The 25,890-nt window shown below is 41.9% G+C and overlaps 1 protein-coding gene across 2 annotated transcripts in view; it reads right to left on the bottom strand.

The window, feature by feature from the left end:
• The window catches only part of bcar1 (BCAR1 scaffold protein, Cas family member), a 234,180-nt gene that overhangs the window by 73,395 nt on the left and 134,895 nt on the right, over nucleotides 1–25,890 (bottom strand). For both annotated transcript variants that reach the window (XM_048546683.2, XM_048546684.2), the window contains exon 2: nucleotides 8,597–9,358. In XM_048546683.2, the coding sequence (XP_048402640.2) occupies nucleotides 8,597–9,358 (762 nt within the window). The remainder of the gene's footprint in view (nucleotides 1–8,596; nucleotides 9,359–25,890) is intronic.

The raw sequence follows: 25,890 nt of genomic DNA, 5'->3' as shown, positions 1-25,890 counted from the left end.
AATGTGTGAGATAATACCTTTGAACAGGTTGGTTAGGAAAAAGTAAATATCCATTTGTTTCTAGGAACCCTCTTGTGGTACTGTTCAGTCCCACCCATGCCAGATATGTCCAAATAGGTTCATCAAAATATCTCCACTTTTTATGGATGTGACTTAATGGCAAAGCTAATATTATGCTTCTTAAGTTATGGAATTGGGAGTAGTGGTAGCATCCCTTCCTCTGAGCCAGGAGGCCCAGGTTCAAGTCCCACCTGCCCCAGAGTTGTGCAATTACATCTCTGAAGAGGCTGAGTAGCAAACAGGTACAAATACTTATCTTGTTATCGAATAATCTGACACTGGTTATTATGTACAAATATTATAATCACAGGCACATCAGAAGCTGGGCCAACATTAACCCGTTAGGTTTTAATGGAGCAGCATGCTACCAGCAGAGTGCCTCAAGTAATCCCAGCTCGAACGGAGTATGATACTTTTATACCTCAGGTCACATGCCATGATGCAGTGCTAACATCAGCACCGTGTCTCAAAGATATTTAACCAAGAGACATAACGCCATAACCTCCACATCCCTGTCTAATAAAAAGCTCTCAAACTCATTTTTTAAACGTGTAATTGATATACTGTGAAGTCTTTTGCAGAAGTGAATTCAAGATTTTCCTTTGTACAACGGGGAGGTGACAAGCTAGTGGTATTATCACTGTTAATCCAGATACCCAGGTAATATTCTGGGGACCTGAACTCGAATCCTGCCATGACAAATAGTGGAATAAAAAGATTCTGGAACTAAGAGTCCAATGATAACCATGAATCCACGGCCACCTGTTGGAAAAACCCATCTGGTTCACTAAAGCCCTGCCTGGTCTAGCCTAATGTGGCTTAAGAGCCACAGCAATGTGGTTGACTCTTAACTGCCCCTGGGCAATTAGAGATGGGTAATAACTGCTAGCCCAGCCAGCAATACCCTCGTCTCATGAATGAATAAAACAACATTATACTTCCTTGCTCTAGACTAGACGAATTTGTTCCTCTCTAACTTTTAACTCCTTTGATCATCTTAAACACCTCAAATTAGACAGACCTTTAATCTTCTATACTCCAGAGAATATAAGACTCATCTAAACAACTAAAAGCCTTTATTCATTGCAGATTGCATTAACCATGCGGCAACACAAAAACATTTTGGATATTAATCTGCCAAACCATTGAGACAGAATTTGGTCAACAAACTGCAACTTTGTAATACATTATTTAATAGTCGTTTGAAGGAGGTTGCCAAACCTTGAAGGTCCTAGAGAGTCATACAGCACAGAAACAGACCCTTCAGTCCGATGCGTCTGCGCTGACCAGACATCCCATTCTGACCCGGTCCCATCGGCTGGCATTTGGCCCATATCCCACTAAACCCTTCTAATTCATGTACCATCCAGATGCCTGTTAAATATTGCAATTGTACCAGCCTCCCCCACTTCCTCTGGCAGGTCATTCCGTACACGCACCCCACTCTGCGTAAAAAAGGTACCCCTCAGGTCCTTTTAAAATCTTTCCCTTCACATCTTAAACCTAAGTTGTCTAGTTTGAGACTCTCCCCTACTCTTGAAAAACACCTTGGCTTCTCATTCTATCCATGCTCCTCATGATTCTGTAAACATCTATAAAAGGTCACCCTTTCAGCCTCCAACACTCGAGGGAAGAAAGCCCCAACCTGTTCAGCATCTCCCTAAAACTCTAAACCTACAGTCCCAGAAGCATCTTTGTAAGGTCTTTCTGCACCCCCTCAAGTTGAACAACATCTTTCCCATAGAAGGATGACCAGAATTGTATGCAGTATTCTAAAAGTGGCCTGACCAATGTCCTTTACAGCCACAGCATGACCTTCCAACTCCTGTACTCAATGTTATGGCCAAAGACGACAAGCATTCCAAATGCATTCTTTACCACCCTGTCTAGGTGCGACTCCACTTTCAATAAAATGTGTACCTGCACCCCTAGGTCTTTGCTCAGCAACAATCCTCACAGCTTCACCATTAAAGGTAAAGTCTTACCCTGATTTGCCTTTCCAAAAATACAACACCTCACTTTGATCTGAATTAAACTCCAACTACCACTCCTCGGCCCACATGATCAAGGTCCCTTTGTAATCTGAGGTAACCTGCTTCCCTGTTCACTACATCTCCTATTTTGGTGTTATCTGCTAACTTACTAACCATACCTCCTATATTCACATCCAGTCATTTATATAAATGATGAAAACCAGTGGCCTTGGTGCCAATCCTTGTGCCACACTTTGTCCACTTGCATCGTTCACAAGAGACATACTATGAGCTCTTCAAGGTGATGGTTGAGCAAACTTGTGGCTGTTGGGTCAACATGAGGACCAGGCAATCTGCTAACACAGCAAATCATGGGCAGTAATGGCTGAGCAGTAAAAACAAAACAAGTCTACAGAACTAGGAGAAGCACTTAGATCTTGAAGGGCTGGAAAATAAACTCATTTCTCCTTTCATTTATGCTGCTCAAAATTAATTCCCATGGGCTCGGCCACTTGGAAGAGCCTGCTCTAATGCTGCTGCTACCCAGCGGAGAAATCCTAAGAAACAACACTTAAAACTGGCACCACCAGAAAAGTGAAAATCTAGGCAGATTACAGGAAGTGAAAACTTCCAGGCCATCTGTGTCTCTCCACCTCCAATACACCCTGAGGGCGACTCTGAGATATACAGTTATAAAGCTTAGCAAAGCGAAAACCTACAATGCCTGATTTCAAACTGTTTGTCTTTTCACATTGATGCCCCAACAACAAAAAAAATCAACGCCCTTTAAAAGGGCCAACATAACAAGGTGAATGTCAGTGCAGATCATCAGCTCTTCTTCAACTGTGAGTGGGTGTTAGCTGTGAAATGGATGTGCCCCTGCCTTGAGTGATGGAAGTTTTTGTCGGCCAGACACAGCATGATGTGCATCTTCGGGGTGTAAGTACTTTAAACGCGCTGCTCATCGCAGCGCCACACTGCCAGATGTCCTCGCTGATTAAAAGGTGCAGAAGGCACAACTGTGCAGAATAAATTAGCTCCTTGCAGAAACCCCCTACAGTTTATATCTTCCATTATTAACAGCCAAGGAGGCCTGTTGCCAGGCCTTTCCTTACAGCATGGGTACATGATAGTGAGAAAATTCTTCACGCTACACAAACCTGTGTCATAAGACTTATTAAATTTGCAGCTTCAAAAGTCAGCCTTCGTAAAGACAATCAACACTTGAAGGTCACGCGAAAGCTTTCTTCAGTTGGACTGTTTAGATACTTATATGTAACCTGCTCATCCGAGGAGGCGGCAACATCCATTTTTAATGGTTATGGGAAGAGAGTATGGCAACAAATCAGTGTCAAGATGAAGTAATGAAAATTTGACACAGGTATTTTAAAGAAAATTAAAAATTCATAAATTATTAAAAAATGAGTGGCACACATTCCAAGTCAAATTGTATGGTGTGACTATGACCGTATATTTTAAACAACTACGTTAGGGACATTTCAGCCTCGGTTTGTGCTCATCTTTTCTTCAGTGTGCACTGCACTTGAACAATACTACCCAAAATGTAGACTCAACTCAGGTGAAACCTAACCCAATAAAAGCAAAGCTCAACTGGGCCATAACGAAAATGAATATATAATTGCCATAAACAAAAGCTACAGAGGAATCAGCATCTATGCAGTCTTGAAACAAAAAAGCCATTTGGCCTTCGGAAGCTGGACTGGTGTTTTTTAACTAAACAATTGATTATGGTACTGTCCCCCGTCTAATGAGCATCACGTCTAAGAGTCAATCTTCTACCATTTCCCCATTCTCTCGGACATTGTTCCTATTCAAATTATCATCCAAAACTCTCTTGAATGTGTCACTTAGACATTTCTGGGCAATGCATTTCAGCCCAAAACATTCGGTGTATAAAATTTGTTTCTCACATCACATTTGCTTTTTTGCAAACCATTTTAATTCTGATATTATATCTGTCCTCCCATTCTTTGCCCTCTTGCAAGCAGGAACACTATCTACTCTATCCAGTCTATTCAAGATTTTCAAAACTTCTGTCAGATCTCCTCAGACTTTTCCCTTCCCTGTAGAACAATTCCAATCTCTCCTTGCAACTAAACTTTTTCATTCCTGCAACCATTGAAACACTCTCTTCAATACATTCACATACTTCCTATAACATGGCACCCAGAACTATACGGTACTCCAGCCGAGACCTAACAAGTGTCCTGTACAAATTCAGCATCACCTCCTTGCTCTTTTTCTCCACCAATAAAGCAGATTACACAATAGGATTTATTTACTGCTCTCTCCACCCATCTTCCCACCCACAAAGGTCTGTGTACACACACACACACACACACACACACAGTTCTATCAGGGCTGCAGGAACAGAGGTAACATTTCATATTGTCAGTCCATATTTTGTTTATCAAAACACCTCACACTTCTGTTATGAACCTCATCAGCCACCTATTCACTTACTCCACCAAACTCGATATCCAAATGAAGTTCGCTCCTTATAGTTTACAATGCTCCCAAGTTTGGTATCATCCATAAAATTGAAACTACTTCCCAGACACTCTGAGATCTCAACCATTAACATCTATCAGGAAAAGGAAGGATCTCAATACAATACCCTGGGGAACATCAATGCAAGCCTCTTTTCCGGCCTGCAAAATATCTTCATTATCCATTACTCAGTCACTGAACCACCCATGTTGCTTTCATTCCTTCATCGATAACCTTTCTCAAGTCTCTTTTTGTAGCACTGGATCAAAATCATTTTCCAAATCCTACCATTCAATGCATGAATCAGTTGTTTCTCATGCTGTCTCTGCTTCTTCAACCAATCACTAAAACCACTTCCCCTTTGTAACTGGCCCCACAGAAAATGGAAATACTCACTGCTTATTCACCCATGATGATGTTAAAAACCTCAAATCTTTAGCTTTGTCTGTTCTGAAGAAAGCCATCCCAGGTTCTCGAGTCTGTCCACATAACTGTAATCCTTCAGGCTTGTAACCATCTAGAATATTCCCATTCTGTACACCTTACAGCTAACCATGTTTAATACTGTCTCCGGTTGCTACTCCAGAAACCCAATACGCAAGGGATGCAATGAAAAGTGAAAAGATGTCCAAATGAGGATGTGAAAATTGTATGCACCATTTTCAAATCAGATTTAGTAGAACACTTTCACAAGAAATGAAGCCAAAAGGCCCACGTTTTCACCGTTACTTTCAAAAGGTTATACTCAGAATGAGTGCAACATAAAAAGAAAGAAGCCTATTGCAACTTAGATGTAACCAAATGCGATACATCCAAATTCCAGACAGTTTTTATATCATCAGGTTATATTTTGGGGTAGTGTCTTTTTTTTTGTTTGTTAAGATGATTGCCAGTTTTTTTTTCGTAGTTTTCTAAATTGTTTCAATAGCACAGCATGAGAATCTGTCACATAAACGCACTCACTTGATGGTTTGCCCTTCAATTAGGCTTGTGGCCCACAAGGCCCATCTGTTTGGAACAGAACCTGCCATTAGGTTTTCCAACGTGAAATCAGTAGACAAAAAAAACTCAAGTTGGCCAGATCTAGAATTAGACATCACAGGAGGCGGCCACTTGGCCCACAGTACTTATGCCAACACTTCACAGCTTTCCAATTACTCCTACTAGTTTACACTTTGCAAGTGTTTCCTTCTCAAGAGTAAATCCAATTCCCTCAAAACGTACCAAGTGTATACCCATTCTCCCTTTCCGACTGTGCATTCCAAATCATTGTAACTTACTCCATAAAAACACTCAACATCTTTCCCCTTGGTTCCTTCACAAATTATGTTAAATCTGCATTGTCTGCTACTAGCAGTTTCTCCCTATTTACACCATCAATATCTCTTCCAATTTAGAAGATCTATTAAATCTCTGTGTACAAGTTACTCAGGATAAAAACTAAGCTCTTTTTAAATACTCATTGATCACAAATTGTACACACAGCTTAAGTGTTTTAAACACAACTTTTTCAATTACATTAAATTCAGGAACAAGTGCAGAAATAGCCTGACCTACGTTGACCTCAAAAAGTAATGAGTAGCATATTATCCTCACAGAATTACATTTCCCCATCTGTTTTTGACACATCATTAAATGAACCATATTACCAATTATTTCCCATTAAGGCCAAGTGCCAGTCATCAGCTGGTCACTGCCTGTGACCCTTCTGGTTCTGGCTAGGCTTCACACTTGTCGTCTTATGTGAAAATTAAGGCAGATTCAAAAGACACTTTCCAATTTGTCAAAAACATAAAGATGAGTTGCAATCCACGTCAGACTTTCACTCGCTTCAACGAAGCTGCAATCGGTATTTTCTTACCATTACCACTGCTATCTGCAAGTAAATGACTATTGGCCAACTTTACACCAAATCTGAAGCCTTACCCTCAACAGTTATAACTGCACCCTCCCTGCACAATATCTCAAACATAGATTTGTACACACAGAAAGACTCAATTCACCGTGGACAATTGCAAAAACAATTTACACACAAAAGTCTGACTCTATGAAAGATGATCAGTCTAGGGGGGGGCCTCTTTTACAGTTCAAACAATTTAGAAATTAAGATTAATCTCAACAGGTTTCCATTTAAATTTATTTCTGGTTTGATTTCTAAGTGCTAATGAGATCATAAAGGGCAGCTGGCTAGTTTTGAGTTACTGGAGTCCAACAGAGAGGGAGAGATGAATTCATTTCAATTGAGGTAGTCATTAACCAAAATTGCTTTATCAATCCTGTCATGGCAACAGAGTGTACTCACTCATGTCCCACACACTAACTACCTTGGGAAGTCCTCCCAGGTCTTCTCCTAATGGACAGAAGTAAAAGACTGTAAGGCACTAACTGAAGAGAAGCAATGAAGTTCTTCCAGCGTGCCAACTAATATTTAGACAAAAAAAATGCTTTGCCCTGTCTCTTAGGAGTAAAGCATTGCACAAGGATTTATCCCAAAGTGAATGATTATGATGGTAATATAGCAGCCATTTTGTGCACAGTTCAATCCTGTAAAAAGCAATGAGATAGTTTTGATGGTGTTAGCTGATAGAGGAATATTTGCCAGGGTAATAACCAAATTCCCTGGTTTAACTCAAGGAAAGCACCTTTTCCCTCTGATCAAAGTGGTTCTTTGATATAGAACTTGCTGCCTCAAAGAGAACAGAGCTACCAGTTGAATCACGCGATTTGGCATACACCTATAATTGCATTATTTAACACAGAACCTGTGACATGTCACAATGTCACATTTTCCAGAAACTTTGGGTCAATTTATTCAAGCCTTTCATAACTTTAAAAACTTCAAAGAAGTCGCCTCAAAACACCTTTTCTCACCACAGCCCCCTCCCCAAAAACAAACAAGTCTTTCTTTTCTGACTTTAATTCCATGATACAGGAATCATTCTCACACCTTTCTGCATCATCTCAAAAACTGCAGGAGCCTCTTCGTGATTAAACAGCTAGAACTGCACACAATACGGATCAAGAGGAACATTGCGTCCAACCCACTGACCAGAAGGGGCATGTCCAGATTGGTGCAAAACATTGAGTGGAATTAAACAAAACATCCAATGTCTTCGACAGAGCTGACTGCATGTTAAATTCAAATTGACCAAGCACTTTAATGACCTCTCATCTTGCACCAGCCAAAGTCGCCTGGCAGTTTTACAAACATAATAACTGATGTAAAGAATAATAAGAATGAAGAATGTTAAGTATATTTTTGTTACATATAGTTGCTTAAAGTGGATTAATAGTTATATTGGGGCTGTCTTTAACATGTTCCAGGATTAAAGAGACCACTTTAAGAACTCCTATAAAGGATGCTGTCATTGCAGATGCAGGTGGTAACTTTGATGTGAGGCAGTCAATGCAATGGAATAATTAAAATCAATGACTACTTATTGGCACATCCATTGACTTGGAATGAAGATAGCATCACAAATCACGTGTCTGAGGTAGAGTTTGTTTCACTTTAATGGGTTCTGCTCCAAAAGTCAGATTTACAGCTTTCCTTCTCCTTGGGGTACACAATGTTTATAAAAGGAAATGCTGACTTTACGGTGTTATAGCTGAATTTATTTTGAAGGAAAGCAAGCATTGCTTACAATGATCGCTCAACCAGACGGGGCAAAAGGAGCTCAATTTGTTGTTCTCGTTAATTTTCAGTCAGACCCAATTCCTATTTAGCACAAGTGAGGAGACAGGTTGGGGCAGCTCTTTGCAGAGTTTGAGGAATGTTACTTGTAATCTGAATTATGTATAATTTTGACTGTACTTTTTCAAACTGGGCAGTCATATCATCAGCTACAATTTTGGCCAGTGTTATTGTGATAATCATTGATAAGTCATTCTGAATGTTCCTACGCGTCTCCCTAATCTCTCCAACAGCATAGCAATGACTGATGAATGGGAATTCCCTTCCTGTTTCCCCACAAATATTAATGGTAGACGATTTGTAGATGCGGTACTATCTTTTTCTTAGAGTGTGCTCACAGTTCACGACCTTCTCTTACCTTTCCCACTGGTTTTGTTCCCTCCCAGTTTGTCTTTTCCAGGGACGGAGGTATCTGGTAGATGTCCTGTGACTGATTCATAGATGGAGGTACTTGGTAGATGTCCTGGGCTGAATTCATGGATGGAGGTATTTGGTAGATATCTTGCCCAGATCCAATAGATGGGGGCACCTGATAGATATCCTGTGGTGGACTCTTTGATGGTACCTGGTAGATGTCCTGGGATTGGTTCATCGATGGAGGCACCTGATAAATCTCCTGCGTTGGGTTCATGGACTGGGTCAACTGGCCTTGAGATGTTGTCTTTTGATACAATGTCTGTTGCTGCAATTTTGTTGGAGTGACTGGGCACTTGTTGGACTGGTTCTGTAGTGCAGGAGGAACCTGATACAAATTCTGCTGTACTTTGTTTGATGAGGGCATCATATAGACATTGTCTCCCTGCTGGTAAGCGGGGTGCATAGCTGTATACTGTGAAGACTGGGATGGCATTTGGTATACATTCTGTTGCTGGTAAGGCTGTGGTGATTGTGGGGTCTGTTGTGTTTGGCTGGAGGTCATCTGTTTCTTCTCATACATTCCCACCAGGATCTTTAGACGGTTGCCAGGCACGATACCTTGTCGTCCATGTAGTGAGCAGAGCCACCATCCCTCTAAACCTCCTGTGTTACGTTCCAAAACCGTCATGATATCCCCTTTACGAAATGTGAGTTCGTCTGGTGATTCAGCCACATTGTCGTACAAGGCTTTTGCCAGCACATTCTGTAATAAATAAAAATAAAACACATCTTAGGTGTGCCTCATATTTCTAAATCTGGACAGAAAGAATGCAGTTAAATGTCTTGATCTGACATTTTTCAAAATATTTTTCAAGTGGAAGTGTTCTCTAGGCTAGATTCAAATGAAGTATTTATATGAATAAATTTACAAAATACCTTGTTTGATGTGTTAGCTTATCAGCCTTCAATATGCTGAGAAGTGGACAATTTTCTCTCTCGATATTAATCAAGATATCATGAGCCCACTAGCCAGAATCACATTTATCACTTCACTGCAAATTGTAAATGGCAAAAAACCTTCTTTCAATGTTTAGTTGAATTCCACTTCCTGCTTTATTACAAATGAACACTTAAACAATTAAATTTAGAGCTTTGAAAATGCATAGTTTTTTTTAAAAAATGCAGGTCGTAAGCACACAATTGGGACTAAAATTATTCCAAGGTGATTTCCATAAGGGACCTGGAGCAAGCAATGTTATTCCCCAGTGTCCATAACAGCCCGGTAAACAATTAAATAATTTGCCAACATAGACATTGGAAGAGTGTTAATAAATAAGTTCTGATATGCATTGAAGGACTACAAAATGAAATTACTTTCAGTCTGAAACACCGTGTCTGTCAGAAAGAATTACATCCACGGATTGCCAATTAAACATAGCTGGACAACAAAACCAACCCCAAATGTATGAACGAAGATTGTAAAAGCTGAAACTATCATAAAAGAAAGCAGTGAAGGAAAATTTAAAATATTAAAATGGAATGAAACAGACTGCTGGAAGAACAACTTGTAGTTATACAATGTCATTATCATAGGAAAGAAAAAGTCTCTGAAGGCATTTAAAGTCATTATTTCCAATGAATTTGGGAAGTAAGATCAAATGGCAAAAATGGAAATTACTGAGAAGTATTTATTTTAACTTGCAGGAAGAACAAAGAGTTAAATGTTTGAACAATTCCCCAGAGTTACAGAAGACATATTTTAAAAAATGGTTCTTCAAATTAGATATGGATATTGTGTTGCGGTACATTCTAGAGGAATGCGTTACAAAGCAAATGCCCTTTTCTAAACACTTATTCATGTAAAGTCATGGTACATAATCTTAATTCTAGAGAGATAGCATTCTGTTCTGAAGAAGCTCACAGTGGACTTGAAATGTTAACTCTGTTTCTACCTCCACAGATGCATCTAGACTTGCTGAGTTTCTCCAGCCTTTTCTGCTTATATCTCAAAATTCAAACATTCACAGTGTGTTGCTTTCATTTTGGATAGCACTATGGATTATTCATCTTGGCTTACCGTCACTTCTAATTTTGGGATACCAGTGATGGCCACTTTGCACAGCCTCTAGCACATTTAGCCTGCCTGATATAAAGGAGAATCTGTCAGGGGGTAGGTGCCTGTGAGAAAAAAAACTAATCTTAAAAAAAACAAGTAGTACCCAACTATCAGGTTGTTGCTTCCTGTACCAAACATTCATCTTCTACCTTCAGACTAAATCAGCTGTCAATGTCTAAGATAAAATTCTTGAAATACAGCACACAGCTGTGACTTATGACTAACTCCCAACTTTCCTAATCTCTTTTATCTATTAATACAACAAGGTTCCCTTCAAACACTAATCAATCTCAGTTTTGTCACAACACTTTTTCCCCATACTGACCATCCATCTTCCAATTCAGAGCATATGAATGGACGGAAACATTCAAGTCTATCGAGGGCAATCTAATGTCCTTTGGCCCCAAGGTTTGATGATAAATTTTGTTATCCAAATGCCTGAACATTTGCACAACTGTTTTTTTTAAATTTGTGGAATGAATGAGCAGACCCAGCAATAAGAGCTTGGGCCTTCTTATTAAGGCCATACCTTGCTTGTCCAGTTAACTCAGCGAGAGATTCTAATACAATGGCTCGATAAGAACGATTCAGCGCACTGATCAGGAATACTTTATAGAATCGCTTGATCATTTGAGAGTTGTTCACAAAAAAAAATACACACAGACTGAGAATGGATCAAAATACACAAAATCAAGCATGATATGGCAGATTTTCCAAGACGGGAGGCCAGTTCTAGGAGGGCACCCAGACTGCGCAGAACAGGAATCATCAAATCTACAGGCCTTGAGATCAGACTTTGAGATCAGCCTTCATGCTGCAATTTTTGTATTCTTCAAATATGGTTCAGGAACTACAGCTCATCTGTTCTAATGCATTGGTATCCAGAGTGGCTGAATACTTACTACTGCAACACAAACTAACATGGTGCGACCTGGGAATGACATTCAATGACGTTCCCAACATTTGAGTTATAAAACATAATTATTTCAAATCTCTGGAAACCACGTGATGTGACACATGCATTCCATTTTGAACAGTTTTGTTGTCCAATAATTAATATGGTTCGTATTTAGAGCATTTTTATCAGGTCACAACTTTACTGAGTCAAGTGGGCAGTGAGGTTTACGAAGATGATTTTGCAGATATGCTATCATAATAGGCGAGCCCCCAGTGGGGGTGGAGGAAGTTGTGCTATGCTGTATTAGTAACAAAAGCATGCTCACAGTCACATCAAATTCTTCTGTCTATGAAACACAAGTCTTTAGTTAATGTCTTGCTTAAAATAGAAGACTGATTAATTTCAAATGGTTAACATATGTGGCACTAAAATGACAGCAGGAATCACACATGAACATGTTACTGTTCTGATTACGGAAACGTGCGTAGTTTTATTACAGATCTATCAATAAGTTAAGATCATACCGGCTCCTAAATTTCTGGTCCTGCTACAAAAATCTCCTGTTGTAGGGAATAGTTTTTCAGTGAAAACTATCTCGCACTGAGGAGTAAGGGTTCCACTTACAGCAATAACTCTCAGATAATAAAAAGCTGACATTGAACAGTCATTCAAACAAAAAGGCTCTGATAATGTTGCAAACCAGGAGGACAAACTGGGAACAGGTTGTGAGTGGGAGCAAAATGCTAGGAGTGAATTGGTGTCAGGCAACTCACCTTAGGCATTAATTATTCTGCCCGAATCAAATGAAAAGGATACTACAGAAAATAGATTGGTAATGATTACGCTTATATCAGGCCCCTCACACACAAGAAAGTTTCATGAAAAATTTCAAAAACAAAGTATTCTGGGAAAGCAAAGTAATTTGGAATACTTCCCTATCGAAGGTAGCAAATATAATCAAAGATTCCTCCCATCCTGGTTATAATCTCTCCCAAGCATTTCCATTGGGAGAAAGAACAAAAAAGTTTAAAACACACATACCAACAGATTCAAGAACAGTTTTTTCCCTGCTGTTATTTGATGTCTGAATGGGCCTCCCAAATTTTAAATTCAATGCTGATCTCACTGTGTACCTTCTCTGCAGCGTAACATTGTATTTCTCGTTCTGTTCTATCACCATAATGCACTTTGTATGGTATGAACGGCTGCACTGCACACACAATAAAACTTTTCACTGCTCTGTAGATACGTGACAATAATAAACCAAATATCTTGAGAAGGTGCTACATTACCGCATGTTACTCCTGCTGTTACTAATGAGGGACCCAAAGTTGTGAAAGCCACTATTTACGTTGGGTTTCTCAACACCATTGTGAATGAATGGCCTGTGCAGTGGTATTGGATACAAGATCCATCTTAACAAAAAACACAGAAACTTTGATGCTTTTCTTCCTACAATAATGTGTGATACTTGACATCACTCCAAACCAACCAATCAGACAAATGGATCCTTAGACAGTATGGCACAATTATCCTTGTTCACAATCATGGGCTCAAATTCATATACTCTTACTCCAAGGAAGAGAATGCTAACAACTGAACCAAGGTGACAATGACTGAGTTTTCTCAAGATTAAATCTGGGATGTATGGTGTGATTTTACAGTCAGCCTGTACAATCTGAAGCTGATCTGAAGAAGATCTGCACTGAAGGCAGTGTCATTAACCGCAAACGTTGCCAGGTTTAGCAGAGGAAAATAAAGTCTTATTTATATTCTGTAACCTCTGTGAAAATGAACAGACCTCAAACATGGAAAGGATTGGAAATTCAGCTGCAGCACCTCACACAAGGAAGCATACTTGCTAATCACACTTCTTGATATCATTGTAAGAAAAGGCTGCAGCTGCATGTGAAAATATAGGGCATCATCAGTCAGCACTCTTGTGCAAGGGATAAAAATTGGTCAATTTTTTAAAAAATCATGTGCTAGCTGCCCATTTTCGAGAAAAGAAAAGTTTAGCAGGTAAAGGCAAGGGTTAGTACAATTCTAAGGCTTCACAAATACTTCACTATCTCATTTTCCAAACTGATCTTTTGCTCTATACAGCAGTTTCTCATCCAGATGGAATCTGTACTCTTCTATACATGGATTCAGGTCTGGCTTTGTGCTAAACAAAAGCAAAACGACTTCCTGCTATAATTATCTGCTACTCGGTCCACCCACATGGGTGGTGGAGACACTGAGTAAACCGTTGACCTAAAAAAAACTTCCATGCCACTCCTGCTGGATTTGGCAGCAAGCATTATTAACCTTCCCCTGAAACAGGAAGTGCCTATAGCATGACTCACGGATTTTTCAGCATCAAACATCTAGCAACATAGTGCTCAATTGCTTATTACTGACAGTCTTATAACCGGGAAAAGCAAATTCAACCTCAGCCATTTTCTCCAATGTGTATTTTGTCACATTCTCGATGCAAATTGTTTTCTAGTTAGTGAAAAAAAATTATATTTTCCAAACTTTTGGCAATTCTACTTAAACCACTGATAGGCTTACAGCAGCATAACTTCCTCAATTACAAAGACCCACCATTTCTACTTCTATAATATACCCCAACTGTAACTTACATTCAGTGGCTGCTGACATCTTTATCCCATGTGAGAGCCACATCTTCCTCTGACAATATAACGTTATTATTTAAGGGATTTCTCAAAAAAAATTGAGGTCTCACTGGAATTCATTCACTTTCAAAGTGCAGAGTTATGCGTTTTTCACAAACAAGCAAAATCTTGTACACCTATACCATTCCATCATTATAACTCAAGACACAAGCCTTCACACAACGCCTATGGTCCAAATCATGACGTGGCATAATTGCAAATGATTAAGAGAATTACATGAAATCCTGACAAATATTCATCCTCCAATCAACAGGAAAGCCTGACTAGCCACCAACTTCATGCATATTTGTAGTTCATTGCTTACACAGAATAAGCTGTTATATTTCCCTACGTTACAAGAGTGAGCATTTTATTGGTTGTGAAACATCCCAAAGATGTCAAAAAGTACTACAATGTCACGCCTCACTGAGGTAGTGCACTGGAAATTAGTCACCATTTCCTGAGTTGTCACCAAAGCTAAAGATTTTATGGAAGTTTGCAAAAGTTCATTAATATACCTAACTGTTTGAACTCAGATGAATGGTAAATTCAGACCAGGTTTCTGTACTTTAACAAGGATTACTATTTAGTACAAATAAATAGAACTTAACTACAGTTAAACAACCAATGACAGTAGACATATAACATTACTGATTAAAATTATAACTCCTTTAAAACCATAACCCTTTTGTAAAACTTCAACTGTAAATGCATATGCACAGACAAAACAAAAACACCGTTGGGAGGGAAGGAACAAAATGAAGGTAGTTCAATGGCCCCAGTCCAAGGGTTTCACTGAGATGATCCTTTCGCTTTCCAGAATTTGTTGATCTTCTTCAATCTCTCTTCTGAGTACTTTCACTTCTTTGCAGGAAACACAGAGCAACTGGTTCACAAATTAAAATATCTCTGACAACTGTGAGAAGATAACTGGCTTCAGGTGTTTTCAATTGCAGGGATATACACCATCTCCCATTCTGGAGGTCCAAAGGCTTCTTGACACACATACACATACCCATCTTCAAGTTGTTCAGCTGTACAGTAGTCGACTATATCAATGTTGGCAGGGTGATGCCTTGTTATTGACAAGTAGTCAATATTCCACAAAAGCAGAACCTCACTCTGTGTCCACCTCCTGGTGCCAGCCCATCTGCAAGGCAGCACATCAAATCTCTAATATGTTTAGTTACTAACAGGAGTCCATGTGCACTGGGAATTTTTCTGCAGATCTGAACCAGTTACATCATAGGCATAGCAGCAAATGTAATGACACTTAATCTTTGACCTGACAGCAAGTTGAAAGGGACAGTGCCATGTTTTTTCAGGAAGTTTGCACACTGATACAGGCCTGCATTTGTCAAAGGTGGCCTTTATGAGCCAGGAGGTTGCCATGACAATGATACAGCAAACATCTGCAGCCATGGCATTTCCCAAACCCTGGGAAAATGGGAAGTTTGATGGGAAGGGCACACCCTGGTTTTTGTAAATTGCAAGATTTAAAGGCAAATTGGAAGGGATTCTGTCTCCAGTTAACTCAGTGGTAAAGAAGCATATCTGGCCCAAGACTGAGCTGCAAAGATCAGTAAGACCATTACTTTGCATACTGGCCAGTAACTGAGTTAGCCATTCCTTTTGTAAGTGGACAACAGAGCGCATAATATTTATCATCTTTGTTGCTTCCCTGTCCAATTTAGTCTTTATTGCTTCCTGCTGGAAATGCAAGGGTCAGTTTCTTTCAGTCAGTAAATTGTGGAGCCAGAGGAACACAGGAGGTCAAGACTGATGAAGGGTCCCAACCTGAAATGAAAACTTTCCGGCTCCTCTGATGTTGTTTGAGCCACTGTGTTCCTCCAGCTCCACACTGTATTGACTCTGACTCCAGCATCAGTAGTTCTTGCTATGTCATTTTCTTCTGGGTTCTGAGGGTTAACCTTGGCACACCATCAATATTCAGCAGCACTTCACCAGTGCTTCACTCAATCTAGTCTACTGCATTGGCTGCTCACAATGTGGTCTCCTCTACGCTGGGAGGAACAAAGCTTAGACTAAGTGACCATTTCTCAGAACATCTACGGTCAGTTCGCAAAAAGACCCCCAGCCTCCGGTTGCCTGCCACTTTAACCCTGTTCCCCGGTCAACATCTGTCTCAGGCTCGCTGCAGTGCAAGCTCGAAGAACAGAGCTTCATTTTCTGCTTGGGAACTCAAGAGGCTTCTGGACTTAATACTTTAGGGCTTAAGGCACCTTCTTCCATCTCCTTATCCCAACTCCGCCACACCAGGCCTTGTTATCACATGGTCTGCTTTTACACACAACCCATTGTTAGCCAATAATTGTCCCCATTTGTAGTTATTCATTCTCCCCAGCGATTATCCACTCCTTTGTCTATCCAACTGTTCCTCTGTCTCTCTGATCTCTAACCCCCTCTATCGTTTACTGAGATGATAGATTCTCCAGCATCTGCAGTTCCTGAGATAACAAGGCGTAGAGCTGGCTGAACATAGCAGGCCAAGCAGCATCAGAGGTGCAGGAAAGCTGACGTTTTGGGCCTAGACCCTTCAGAAAATCTGAAGAAGGGTCTAGGCCCAAAACGTCAGCTTTCCTGATCCTCTGATGCTGGTGTCTTGCTGTGTTCACCCAGCTCTACACCTTGTTATCTCAGATTCTCCAGCATCTGCAGTTCCTATCATCTCAGGAGTAAATGGTAGATGTTACCGCCTCCTTCCAACCACCCTCCCTCCCTCCGACTATCTACTGTATAAAAACCAACTTTTTCCTAGTTGCAATCAGTTCTGAGGCAAGGTCACTGGACCCAAAACATTAACTAATTTCTCTCCACAGATACTGCCTGACCTGCACTGCCTTTCCAGCAATTTTGGTTCCTGTTAAATATACAGGACATACCGGTCAGTTCTCTTTCCTGCAGACTATTTGTTTGACTAGGGATACTTTAGGCATAGACTCAATCCATAATCATTTAAGCGCTTCCTCCCCTGAGCAAATCAGAGCTGCAGGCCAGTCAGTCGAGTGAGAACCTGTACAGGTGGAGGGAAACCGTACAAACTTCAGAGGGCTCAAGGAAGTCCTGGAGAGACTGGACACAGAGGTGTGTCTAGGGTCCAGGCACAGAGAAGAGGAAAATCTATTCTATTTGAGATGAAAGGGGAACATGTGGCCAGGCTCAGCAGCATAAGCCTATGGCCCAGTTGCCCATAAGCACAAGTATCTAGGCTCACAAGCAGAAGACAGAAAGCATTAGATAAAATACATTGGGCTGGATTTTACATGGATGGAGCGGCCCATGCTCTGTACTGATCATCTTGGAAGTATGGAAGCAAGCCCACCTTTGCTTGGTTAACCAGTTGTTCAATACCCTTTGGCTTTTGGGATGCTAACAAGCACAAAGCAGGACATTGGAAACACGCCCTGCCTCCCGAGAGCTGACAGCCAATCAAGTAACCAGCAGAGGTGGCCCAAGCCTGGCACTGCAAGAAATCACCAACACCAAGGAGTCACAAACCAGGTTCAAAAAGTTGAGTGGGGATTTCGCCAAAACCAATCTGTCAAGTCCTACGAGGGGGTGGCAAAGAAGCAAAGGTGAGATGGCAATAGGCATGGCTAAGGGAACTTGTGGGTATAGGACATACCTTTTAGGGCAGGTGTGCTCTAACGGGCACAGGGTGCCAGAATGTGAGGGGGAGAGCAGGAACTACCCATCATCCACCCGGCAACCAGTCTGCTACTTTAAGGTGCTTTAGCTAGCAAACGGATGGTCAGGCTAGTAACCTGCACTTTGTTCAGTGATGATAAAATACCAACCGTGGCAGTGTAGACAACAGACGCTATGCCAACCAACATCCCAACAATTTAAGATCCTCCTCCCCCAACCAATCTACTCCCAGACAGCAAGAGTTAGAGGTATAAAAAGTGCACCCATGCAATTCTATTTGGTACATTAGAAGTGAAGTGTCCACAAAAAGATACGCTTTCTGCCCTCCAGCCAATGTAAGACACCAAATGTGCACATACATGCACACTTGCGAGAGAAGCGAGATTAGCAAAATCCTGGTTCAGCCAAGTCATTCTTCTACAAAAAGGAGGCAAACAGTAAACCAGTCTGCAACCGCCTCTCCAAAGCCCAGGATAGGATTTCTTCCAGCTCAATGTTGGAAAGATAAAATCTACTGGTTGCCCACAGCACAAACTCCATTCAAACAAACACCACCATTCCGTTCCCTGGATAGTGGCTCTAGCCAAACCACGGTCAGATTTGTTCATGGCCTTGCTCCAGATTTGTGGCCAGCCCTGATCACCAAGTTGTACTTCTTCCTTCTGCTTATCATCATTTAGCAACATCCCATCCACTGAAACTCTCAACCAAACTTCTGTATCACCTTCCCATTTCCACAAGCACAAATCAAGCAGCCTTCAGGCTCAGATGAGAATCTGCATGAATAGGCTATTTGACTGTGCAAGCGATCACGTCTTTTCCTGAGCCCGGCTTCCACTGACCTCCACCGATTATCTGTCAGTCAATCAGTAGCAGGAAGCTGGTCTTGGTACTCGCTCTCCTCTCCCCTGCCCAGAGATAACCGCCGTGCCATCCCATTCATTGGTATGCCCGGGGCTGACCTCTTAGCACAGTGCAGGCTGAAGGACAAAAACCAGGTTTGCCAAGCAAGCAACATTGATCTGAGAGGGTGAGGGAATTAAAGAGTGTCTATCCCACAGAATTCCTTTCTTTAAAAAAAAAAGAGAGATGCTGATAGGGCCAAACTCATTCAGAGGATCTTTCTTGGCTGAAGCATCAGCTAATGCATGCGCCATGGCCTCATTCCAGCTTTGTTCAAATACACACATTGCTCTCTTGTCACGCAAAATTAATACTGAAATCTTCCCCAAAATCAGCAGGTGAGCATGGCTAATGACACTGTTACTGGTGACACCTAACTATTACTGAATTATTGCACAAATAGTCCGTTTGATTTGCTTACCCTACAGTATGTTTCTTATGATTGTTATTGTAATACTAGTAGTGTTTACTCGATCGTAACAGTCTCTTCCATATTTTTTGCATTCAAATGATTGGAATGTCTGAACACTGTAATTGTATAGTCTGTCCTAACTCGCTTTCCCAAGTCTCTGCCAAGCTTTGCCATCAGTGTCATCAGGTGCCACTGACTAAATGAGATCATATTCTTGTTGGCTCACTAATAGCACTAAAGGAATTACATTGAAATATTACAATTCCCTCTCTCTCAAAAATAAAACAAGTCATTTAGCCCCTTCTAGTCCTCGCCAGATGCAGTTCCACGTAGCTGCTTTTCACACAGTTTAGTGAGAAAAGATTCTGTCAACTCACTGATGGTCAAAACAGATGAAAATAACTAATCGGTGTGACAGTGAACCAAAAGCTAAGCAGCACGATATCAAATAGATACAAAACTGACTTTAAAGGAGGATTGTTTTTTGGACTGGAGGCCTGTGGCCAGCAATGTCCCAATAGGGTCAGTACTGGGGGCACCTTTGTTTTTCATTTATAGAAATGATTTGGAAGTGAATGCAGTTAGTAACTTTGCAGATGGCATGGTGGACAGTGAAGCAGGTTACCCAAGATTACAAAGAGGTATTGCTCAATTGGGCAATGGGCTGATGATAGGCAGATGGAGTTTTAATTGAACAAATGTGAGGCATTGCATCCTGGTAAAACAACAAAGGACAGTATCCCTCTAAACTTTTCCTGTTCATGCACTTATCCAAATGTCTTTTGAACGTTGTAACTGCACCCACATCCACCACTTCCTCTCCCACATACAAACCACCCTCTGTATGAAGAAGTTGTCCCTCGCATCCCTTTTAATTTTTTCTCCTCTCACCTGAAAAATATACCCCCTAGTTTTGTCCTCCCCCACTCTAGGGAAAAGACCCTTGCTATTCACCTTATCTATGCCTCTCTTGATTATACAAACATCACTAAGGTCAGCCTTCAACTTCCTCCATGGGGTTTAGCCATGGATTGAAAACTATTGTTCCCATCTTTACAAAATTTACTGGAGAGAAAAGATACTTCATTCAGAGCTGGCCATTGGAAAAACAGTAAAATAGCTAAAGGCAGTGAAAGGATCAAAACTGGATATCGTACTTCAGCATGAGTTACGGATTTCTGCTGGAAAGCAGAAGACTGGTGTGCAGGATAAGCAGAGAATTTAACAAGTTCAGAATCTGATCTGATCTGATCTGAAACGAACATGTTTTCCTTCACTTCCACCGTGGCTTATCCAGGCTGAAGTTGTGCAGCAGACACAGCTGAATAGCCACAATGATGTATTCACCAAGTTTCTCCTTCCAACAGGAAATGTTAAAGAATTGTACTAACCTGTTTACAACAATCAGATGCAAACACCATTGATTCAAAGTTGGCCTTAAACCAGCATGGAGGAGGTGAGAATTGCTTAATATGAAACATGAGCAAAGTCGAACTGGAACTCTGACCACTTACAGGCCAGCAACTACACATTCCTTTCATCAACTAAGCCACAAATTCATGACTTATGGTGAAAGCATGAGAAATGACAGACACTTAAACGGTCAAGCAGACTGAAGGGTCTGCATATTATCATATAGTGAGCAGAATAGATATAGATTCTGCAAGCTTGCTCTGTCTCAGAAAATAAAGTGATCCCAAACAATCACAATCTTGGAAAGTAAACCAAGAGCTACTAACTCAACATGCTGACATATTTACGTAGTCATTCCTTGCAGGGCTGCCAAAACAGACTGTGATGCTGCATTCCTCACTTTCTTTCAAAAAAAATTAAAAACATTCCTGACTTTTCTCTATCAGGATTAACACCCGTTATAGAAGTTTTCCTTCTCGCTTTATCTATTTGTCCTGACTTCCATATAATAAACATAGACAAGTAGATGCATCATAATATAGATGCTGACTCCTTCATAAAATGAGTCAGACTGTTGAGTTATAGCATATTCCTGTAAGTAACAGACAGAATTTTAAAGCAAAACTAAACAAGTTTTTTTTCTGGCTTGAAGTCACACTGAACCATAGCTGAAAGGCTCCATACAAGACTATGCTTGTCTCTTTTTGTACTCGCAGATAAAGAGCTAAAACATTTAAGTGGAACTGAACTCCAGGTGCTTCCAACTTCGCTACTTTGACAGTTCATGTTGCAGGACACTCAAATCTGTGGCCTAACTTTGCACATTTATGTCCTGAAATCAGTTTTCCCCAAGTCAAATACTGAATAAACACCCTAAAGACAGAACCTGTTTTAACACAGGGTGTTGATGCATAGAATCAATCTTTCAAAACCCAAACATGGAAAAATATCTTTTCCAATGCAAGAGGAAAACCAAGAGCTTCAAATGCCTCTGGGCAACTTTAAAGTAAATACATAAAATGAAATAGAATCTGTTGCTGGAAATTTGGGTAGCATTTTAATGCTGCTACAGACTCTAATTGATGGGGTGCCAAAAACCAATTAGACAAGGCTAATCACAGAACCCTGTGGAAAGATATGTATGCAAGCAGCAAAACATGTTAGCAAACAGTAAATATTTCACAAATCCCCCTGCACCGTTTACCCCTCTCAGGTGAATAGGTGCCTTTCTTTCAAACCAGCCAGATTTTCCTTCCATTGAGTGGCAGTGACCTCATCCACCGAAAGAAACAAGGGCAGCAGACACATAGGGTCGTCACCATCTGCAAGCTCCTTTCCAATTCACAGATCATGCTGACTTGGAACTTTACCACGGTTACAGGGGTCAAAATCCTGGAGCTCCCCTCCCGACAGCACTGTGGGTCTCCCCACTCCTCAAGGACTGCAGCAGCTTAAAGAGATAGTTCATCACCACTTTCTCCATGGCAATTCGGGGTGGACAATAAATGCTGGCCTCGCGAGCAACACCCACATTACATGAACAAATAAAAACTCACTTCTGCATCAAAACAGGCTGTCAGGCAACGTATGGTACAGAAGGATGCTATTCAGTCAGTTGTGCCTGTGTCAGATGAGAAAAAGAGCCAAATTCCACTGCCCGGCTCCTGGTCCATGTCCTTGAAGGTTACAATATTTCAAGCCTATATGCAATTTCAGAAATTCCCTTTGGAAGCGTGGTTACTGATGTGACATAGGAAACAGTTCCTGAACAAACAGTAATGTGATAATTTAAAAAAAACTGTGGATGCTGTAAATGTGGCGCAAAAACAGAAGTTGCTGGAAAGGCTCAGCAGGTCTGGCAGCATCTGTGAAGAAAAAAAGAAGAGTGAACATTTCAGGTCCAGTGACATTCCCTCAGAACCGATGGTTGCTGGAAAAATGTTGGCTTACATGCAGAAAATAGGGAGGAGGATGGGGTAGGGAGTACACTATAAGATAAAAGGTTTGAGCCCGAAGAGAGGGAAGAGAATTCGATAGACAAAAGGAGTTAATAATGATCCGCCTAGGAGGGTGAATAGCTGTTAATGGGGATTGTTAGTGACTAACAATAGGCTGTGTGATAACAAGGCCTGGTGTGTGGGGTGGGGGGGGGCTAGGACATGGGAGAGGGTAAGTCCTAAAATTATTGAACTTGATATCGAGCCCAGGGGGCTGCAGGGTCCCCAAGCGGAAAATGAGATGTTGCTCTTCCAGCCTGCACTGATCTTCACTGGAACACCGCAGCAAGCCAGACACAGAGATGTTGGCCAGGGAGCAGGATGGTGTGCTAAAGTGGCAGGCAACAGGTAGTTCAGGGTCCTTTTTACCAACAGAACATAGATGTTCTGTGAAACAGTCACCCAATTCTATATTTCATTTCCCCAATGTAGAGGGGACCACATGGTGAGCAGCGAATGCAGAAGACGAGATTCAGGGAAGTGCAGGTGAATTGGTTGCTTCACCTGGAAGGTATGTTTGGGCCCTTGGATATGGGGGTCGGGAAGGCAGGGGGTGGTAAATGGGCACCGGTTCTGGAGGAAGGTGCTGTGCGGCTGTTCGAGGTTGGGGGTGAGGTAGTTGTTAGGAGTGGAGGAAGAGTGGATCAGGGTGTCCTGGAGGGAAGGGGTATGTGTGGCAGTGACATCTCACTGGGAGGTGGCAGAAATGGCGTCTGATGGATCTGAGCCTGTTGAGGGCCCTGTGGACAAAGATGCTGGGAAATCTTCAGTTGAGGAAGAAGGTGGACATTTCAGAGGCTCCCTTGTCGAAGTTGGCCTCATCTGAGCATATGCGACGGAGGTGGAGGAACTGAGAGAATGGGATGGAGTCTTTCCAGGTAATGAGATAACAGCTAGATAATAAATAATAGTGACCTTGGTTGAGGGAATACTGACAAGGAATATCTTTTAAACATGATGACGGTTTCTGCTTTGACCATCTTTTTAGACAGTCAGTCCCAGACCTCCATCACTGCCAGAGAAAACATTGTCCTCGAATTCCCTATAATCTTTCGGCCAAATCCTTTAAATCCCTGGTTTAAATCACCCTTTCTTCTAAGAGGGATGGATTCTTCCAATCTCAGCACCTCAGAATTTGATGCACCTCAATTCAATCTCCGTACAATCCCCTCTGCTCTAGAGGAGAAAATCCCAGCCTCTCTGATCTTACCTGACCAGTAAAATTCCGCACTCTTGGTGACATCTTCAGCAGCCTCTCTAGACCAGAAGGGATGCTGCAGACCAACTGGTGCTTTATTCTAGCCTAATCTCTCCGCTTTCATATTCTAATCTTTGGCAAATAAAGAAACAATGTCATAATACCTTGTTAACCACCTTTTCCACCTGTCCTCTCTTCAAGAATTTATGGCTATGCACTCCAAGATTTCTTTAGATATCTGTACATCCAATCCACCATTTGTTAGGTGCTCCCTTGGTTTGATTGCCCTCTGTCAAATGCATTACCTCTTGGACAGAATTATATTTGCCATTTTAGTGTCCCCCTGACATGGGCATTGATATCTCCAACAATCTACAGCATCCTACCTCACTATCAAAATACAGGCAATACCTGTATCATCTGCTTAATATCATTAAGTGGAAATAAAATGTGCTACTTTTGAGAAGCAAAAGATATCATCCCAAGCATTCTGGCCAGTACTGATCCCCCATATCAACATTAAACAAACAGATCAACTGGTCAGTGGGTCTATTTCAAAAGAACTGGCAAAACACTGCCTGTCTAAATCAAAGTGTGGAGCTGGATGAACACAGCAGGGCCAAGCAGCATCTTAGGTGCACAAAAACTGACATTTCAGGCCTAGACTCTTCATCAGAAAAGGGGGCAGGGGAGAGGGTTCTGAAATAAATATGGAGAGGGGGGAAGCGGATCGAAGATGGATAGAGGAGAAGGTAGCTGGAGAGGAGACAGACAAATTGAAGGGGCAGGGATGGAGCCAGTAGAGGTGAATGTAGGTGGGGAGGTAGGGGGAGATAGGTCAGTCCAGGGAGGACAGACAGGATGAGGTTAATAGGTAGGAAATGGGGGTGTGGCTTGAGGTGGGAGGAGAGGATAGGTGAGAGGAAGAACAGGTTAGGGAGGAGGGCACAAGCTGAGCAGGTTTTGGGATGCAGTAGTAGGAGGGGACATTTTGAAACTTGTGAAATCCACATTGATACCATTGGGCTGCAGGGTTCCCAAGCAGAATATCCCACAGGCCCAACTAGTGCCCCTCCACCGACACCCTCATCCGCCTAGCCAATCTCGTCCTCACCCTCAACAACTTCTCTTTTGATTCCTCCCACTCCCTACAGACTAAGGGGGTGGCCATGGGTACCCGTATGGGCCCAAGCTATGCCTGCCTCTTTGTAGGTTACGTACTGACACTGGCCCTAAACCCCACCTCTTCCTCCGTTACATTGATGACTGTATTGGCACCACCTCGTGCTCCCACAAGGGGCTTGAACAGTTCATCCACTTCACTAACACCTTCCACCCTGACCTCAAGTTCACCTGGACCATCTCCAACACCTCCCTCACCTTCCTGGATCTCTGTCTCCATCTCAGGCAACCACCTAGAAACCGATATCCATTTCAAGCCCACCGACTCCCAGAGCGACCTAAACATACCTCCTCCCACCCACCATCCTGCAAAAAAATGCCATCCCCTATTCCCAATTCCTTCGCCTCGGCAGCATCCGCTCCCAGGAGGAGGCATTCTACTCTCGTACATCTCAGGTGTCCTCGTTTTTCAAGGACCACAACATTCCTCCCCCTGCCCCCGTCACTATCTCCCGCATTTCCCGCAACTCATCCCTCACATTCCGTCCCCGCAATAACCAAAACAGAATCCCCCTCGTCCTCACATACCACCCCACCAACCTCCGAATACAACGCATCATCCACCGACACTTCCGCCATCTGCAATCCGACCCCACTACCAAAGACATTTTTCCCTCCCCACCCTTGTCTGCTTTCCGGAGGGACCACTATCTCCGGGACTCTTGTCTGCCCCACACTCCCCTCCAACCCCACCACACCTGGCACTTTTCCCTGCAACTGTAGGAAGTGCTAAACCTGCCCCACACCTCCTCCCTCACACCCATCCCAGGGCCCAAGACGACTTTCCACATCAAGCAGATGTTCACCTGATCATCTGCCAAAGTGGTATAGTGTATCCACTGTACCC

The sequence above is a fragment of the Stegostoma tigrinum genome, chromosome 16 (genome assembly GCF_030684315.1).
Source record: "Stegostoma tigrinum isolate sSteTig4 chromosome 16, sSteTig4.hap1, whole genome shotgun sequence".
Taxonomy (NCBI): domain Eukaryota; kingdom Metazoa; phylum Chordata; class Chondrichthyes; order Orectolobiformes; family Stegostomatidae; genus Stegostoma; species Stegostoma tigrinum.
Note: the sequence above shows the minus strand (reverse complement) of the source record. Positions and strands in the feature narration are given on the sequence as shown.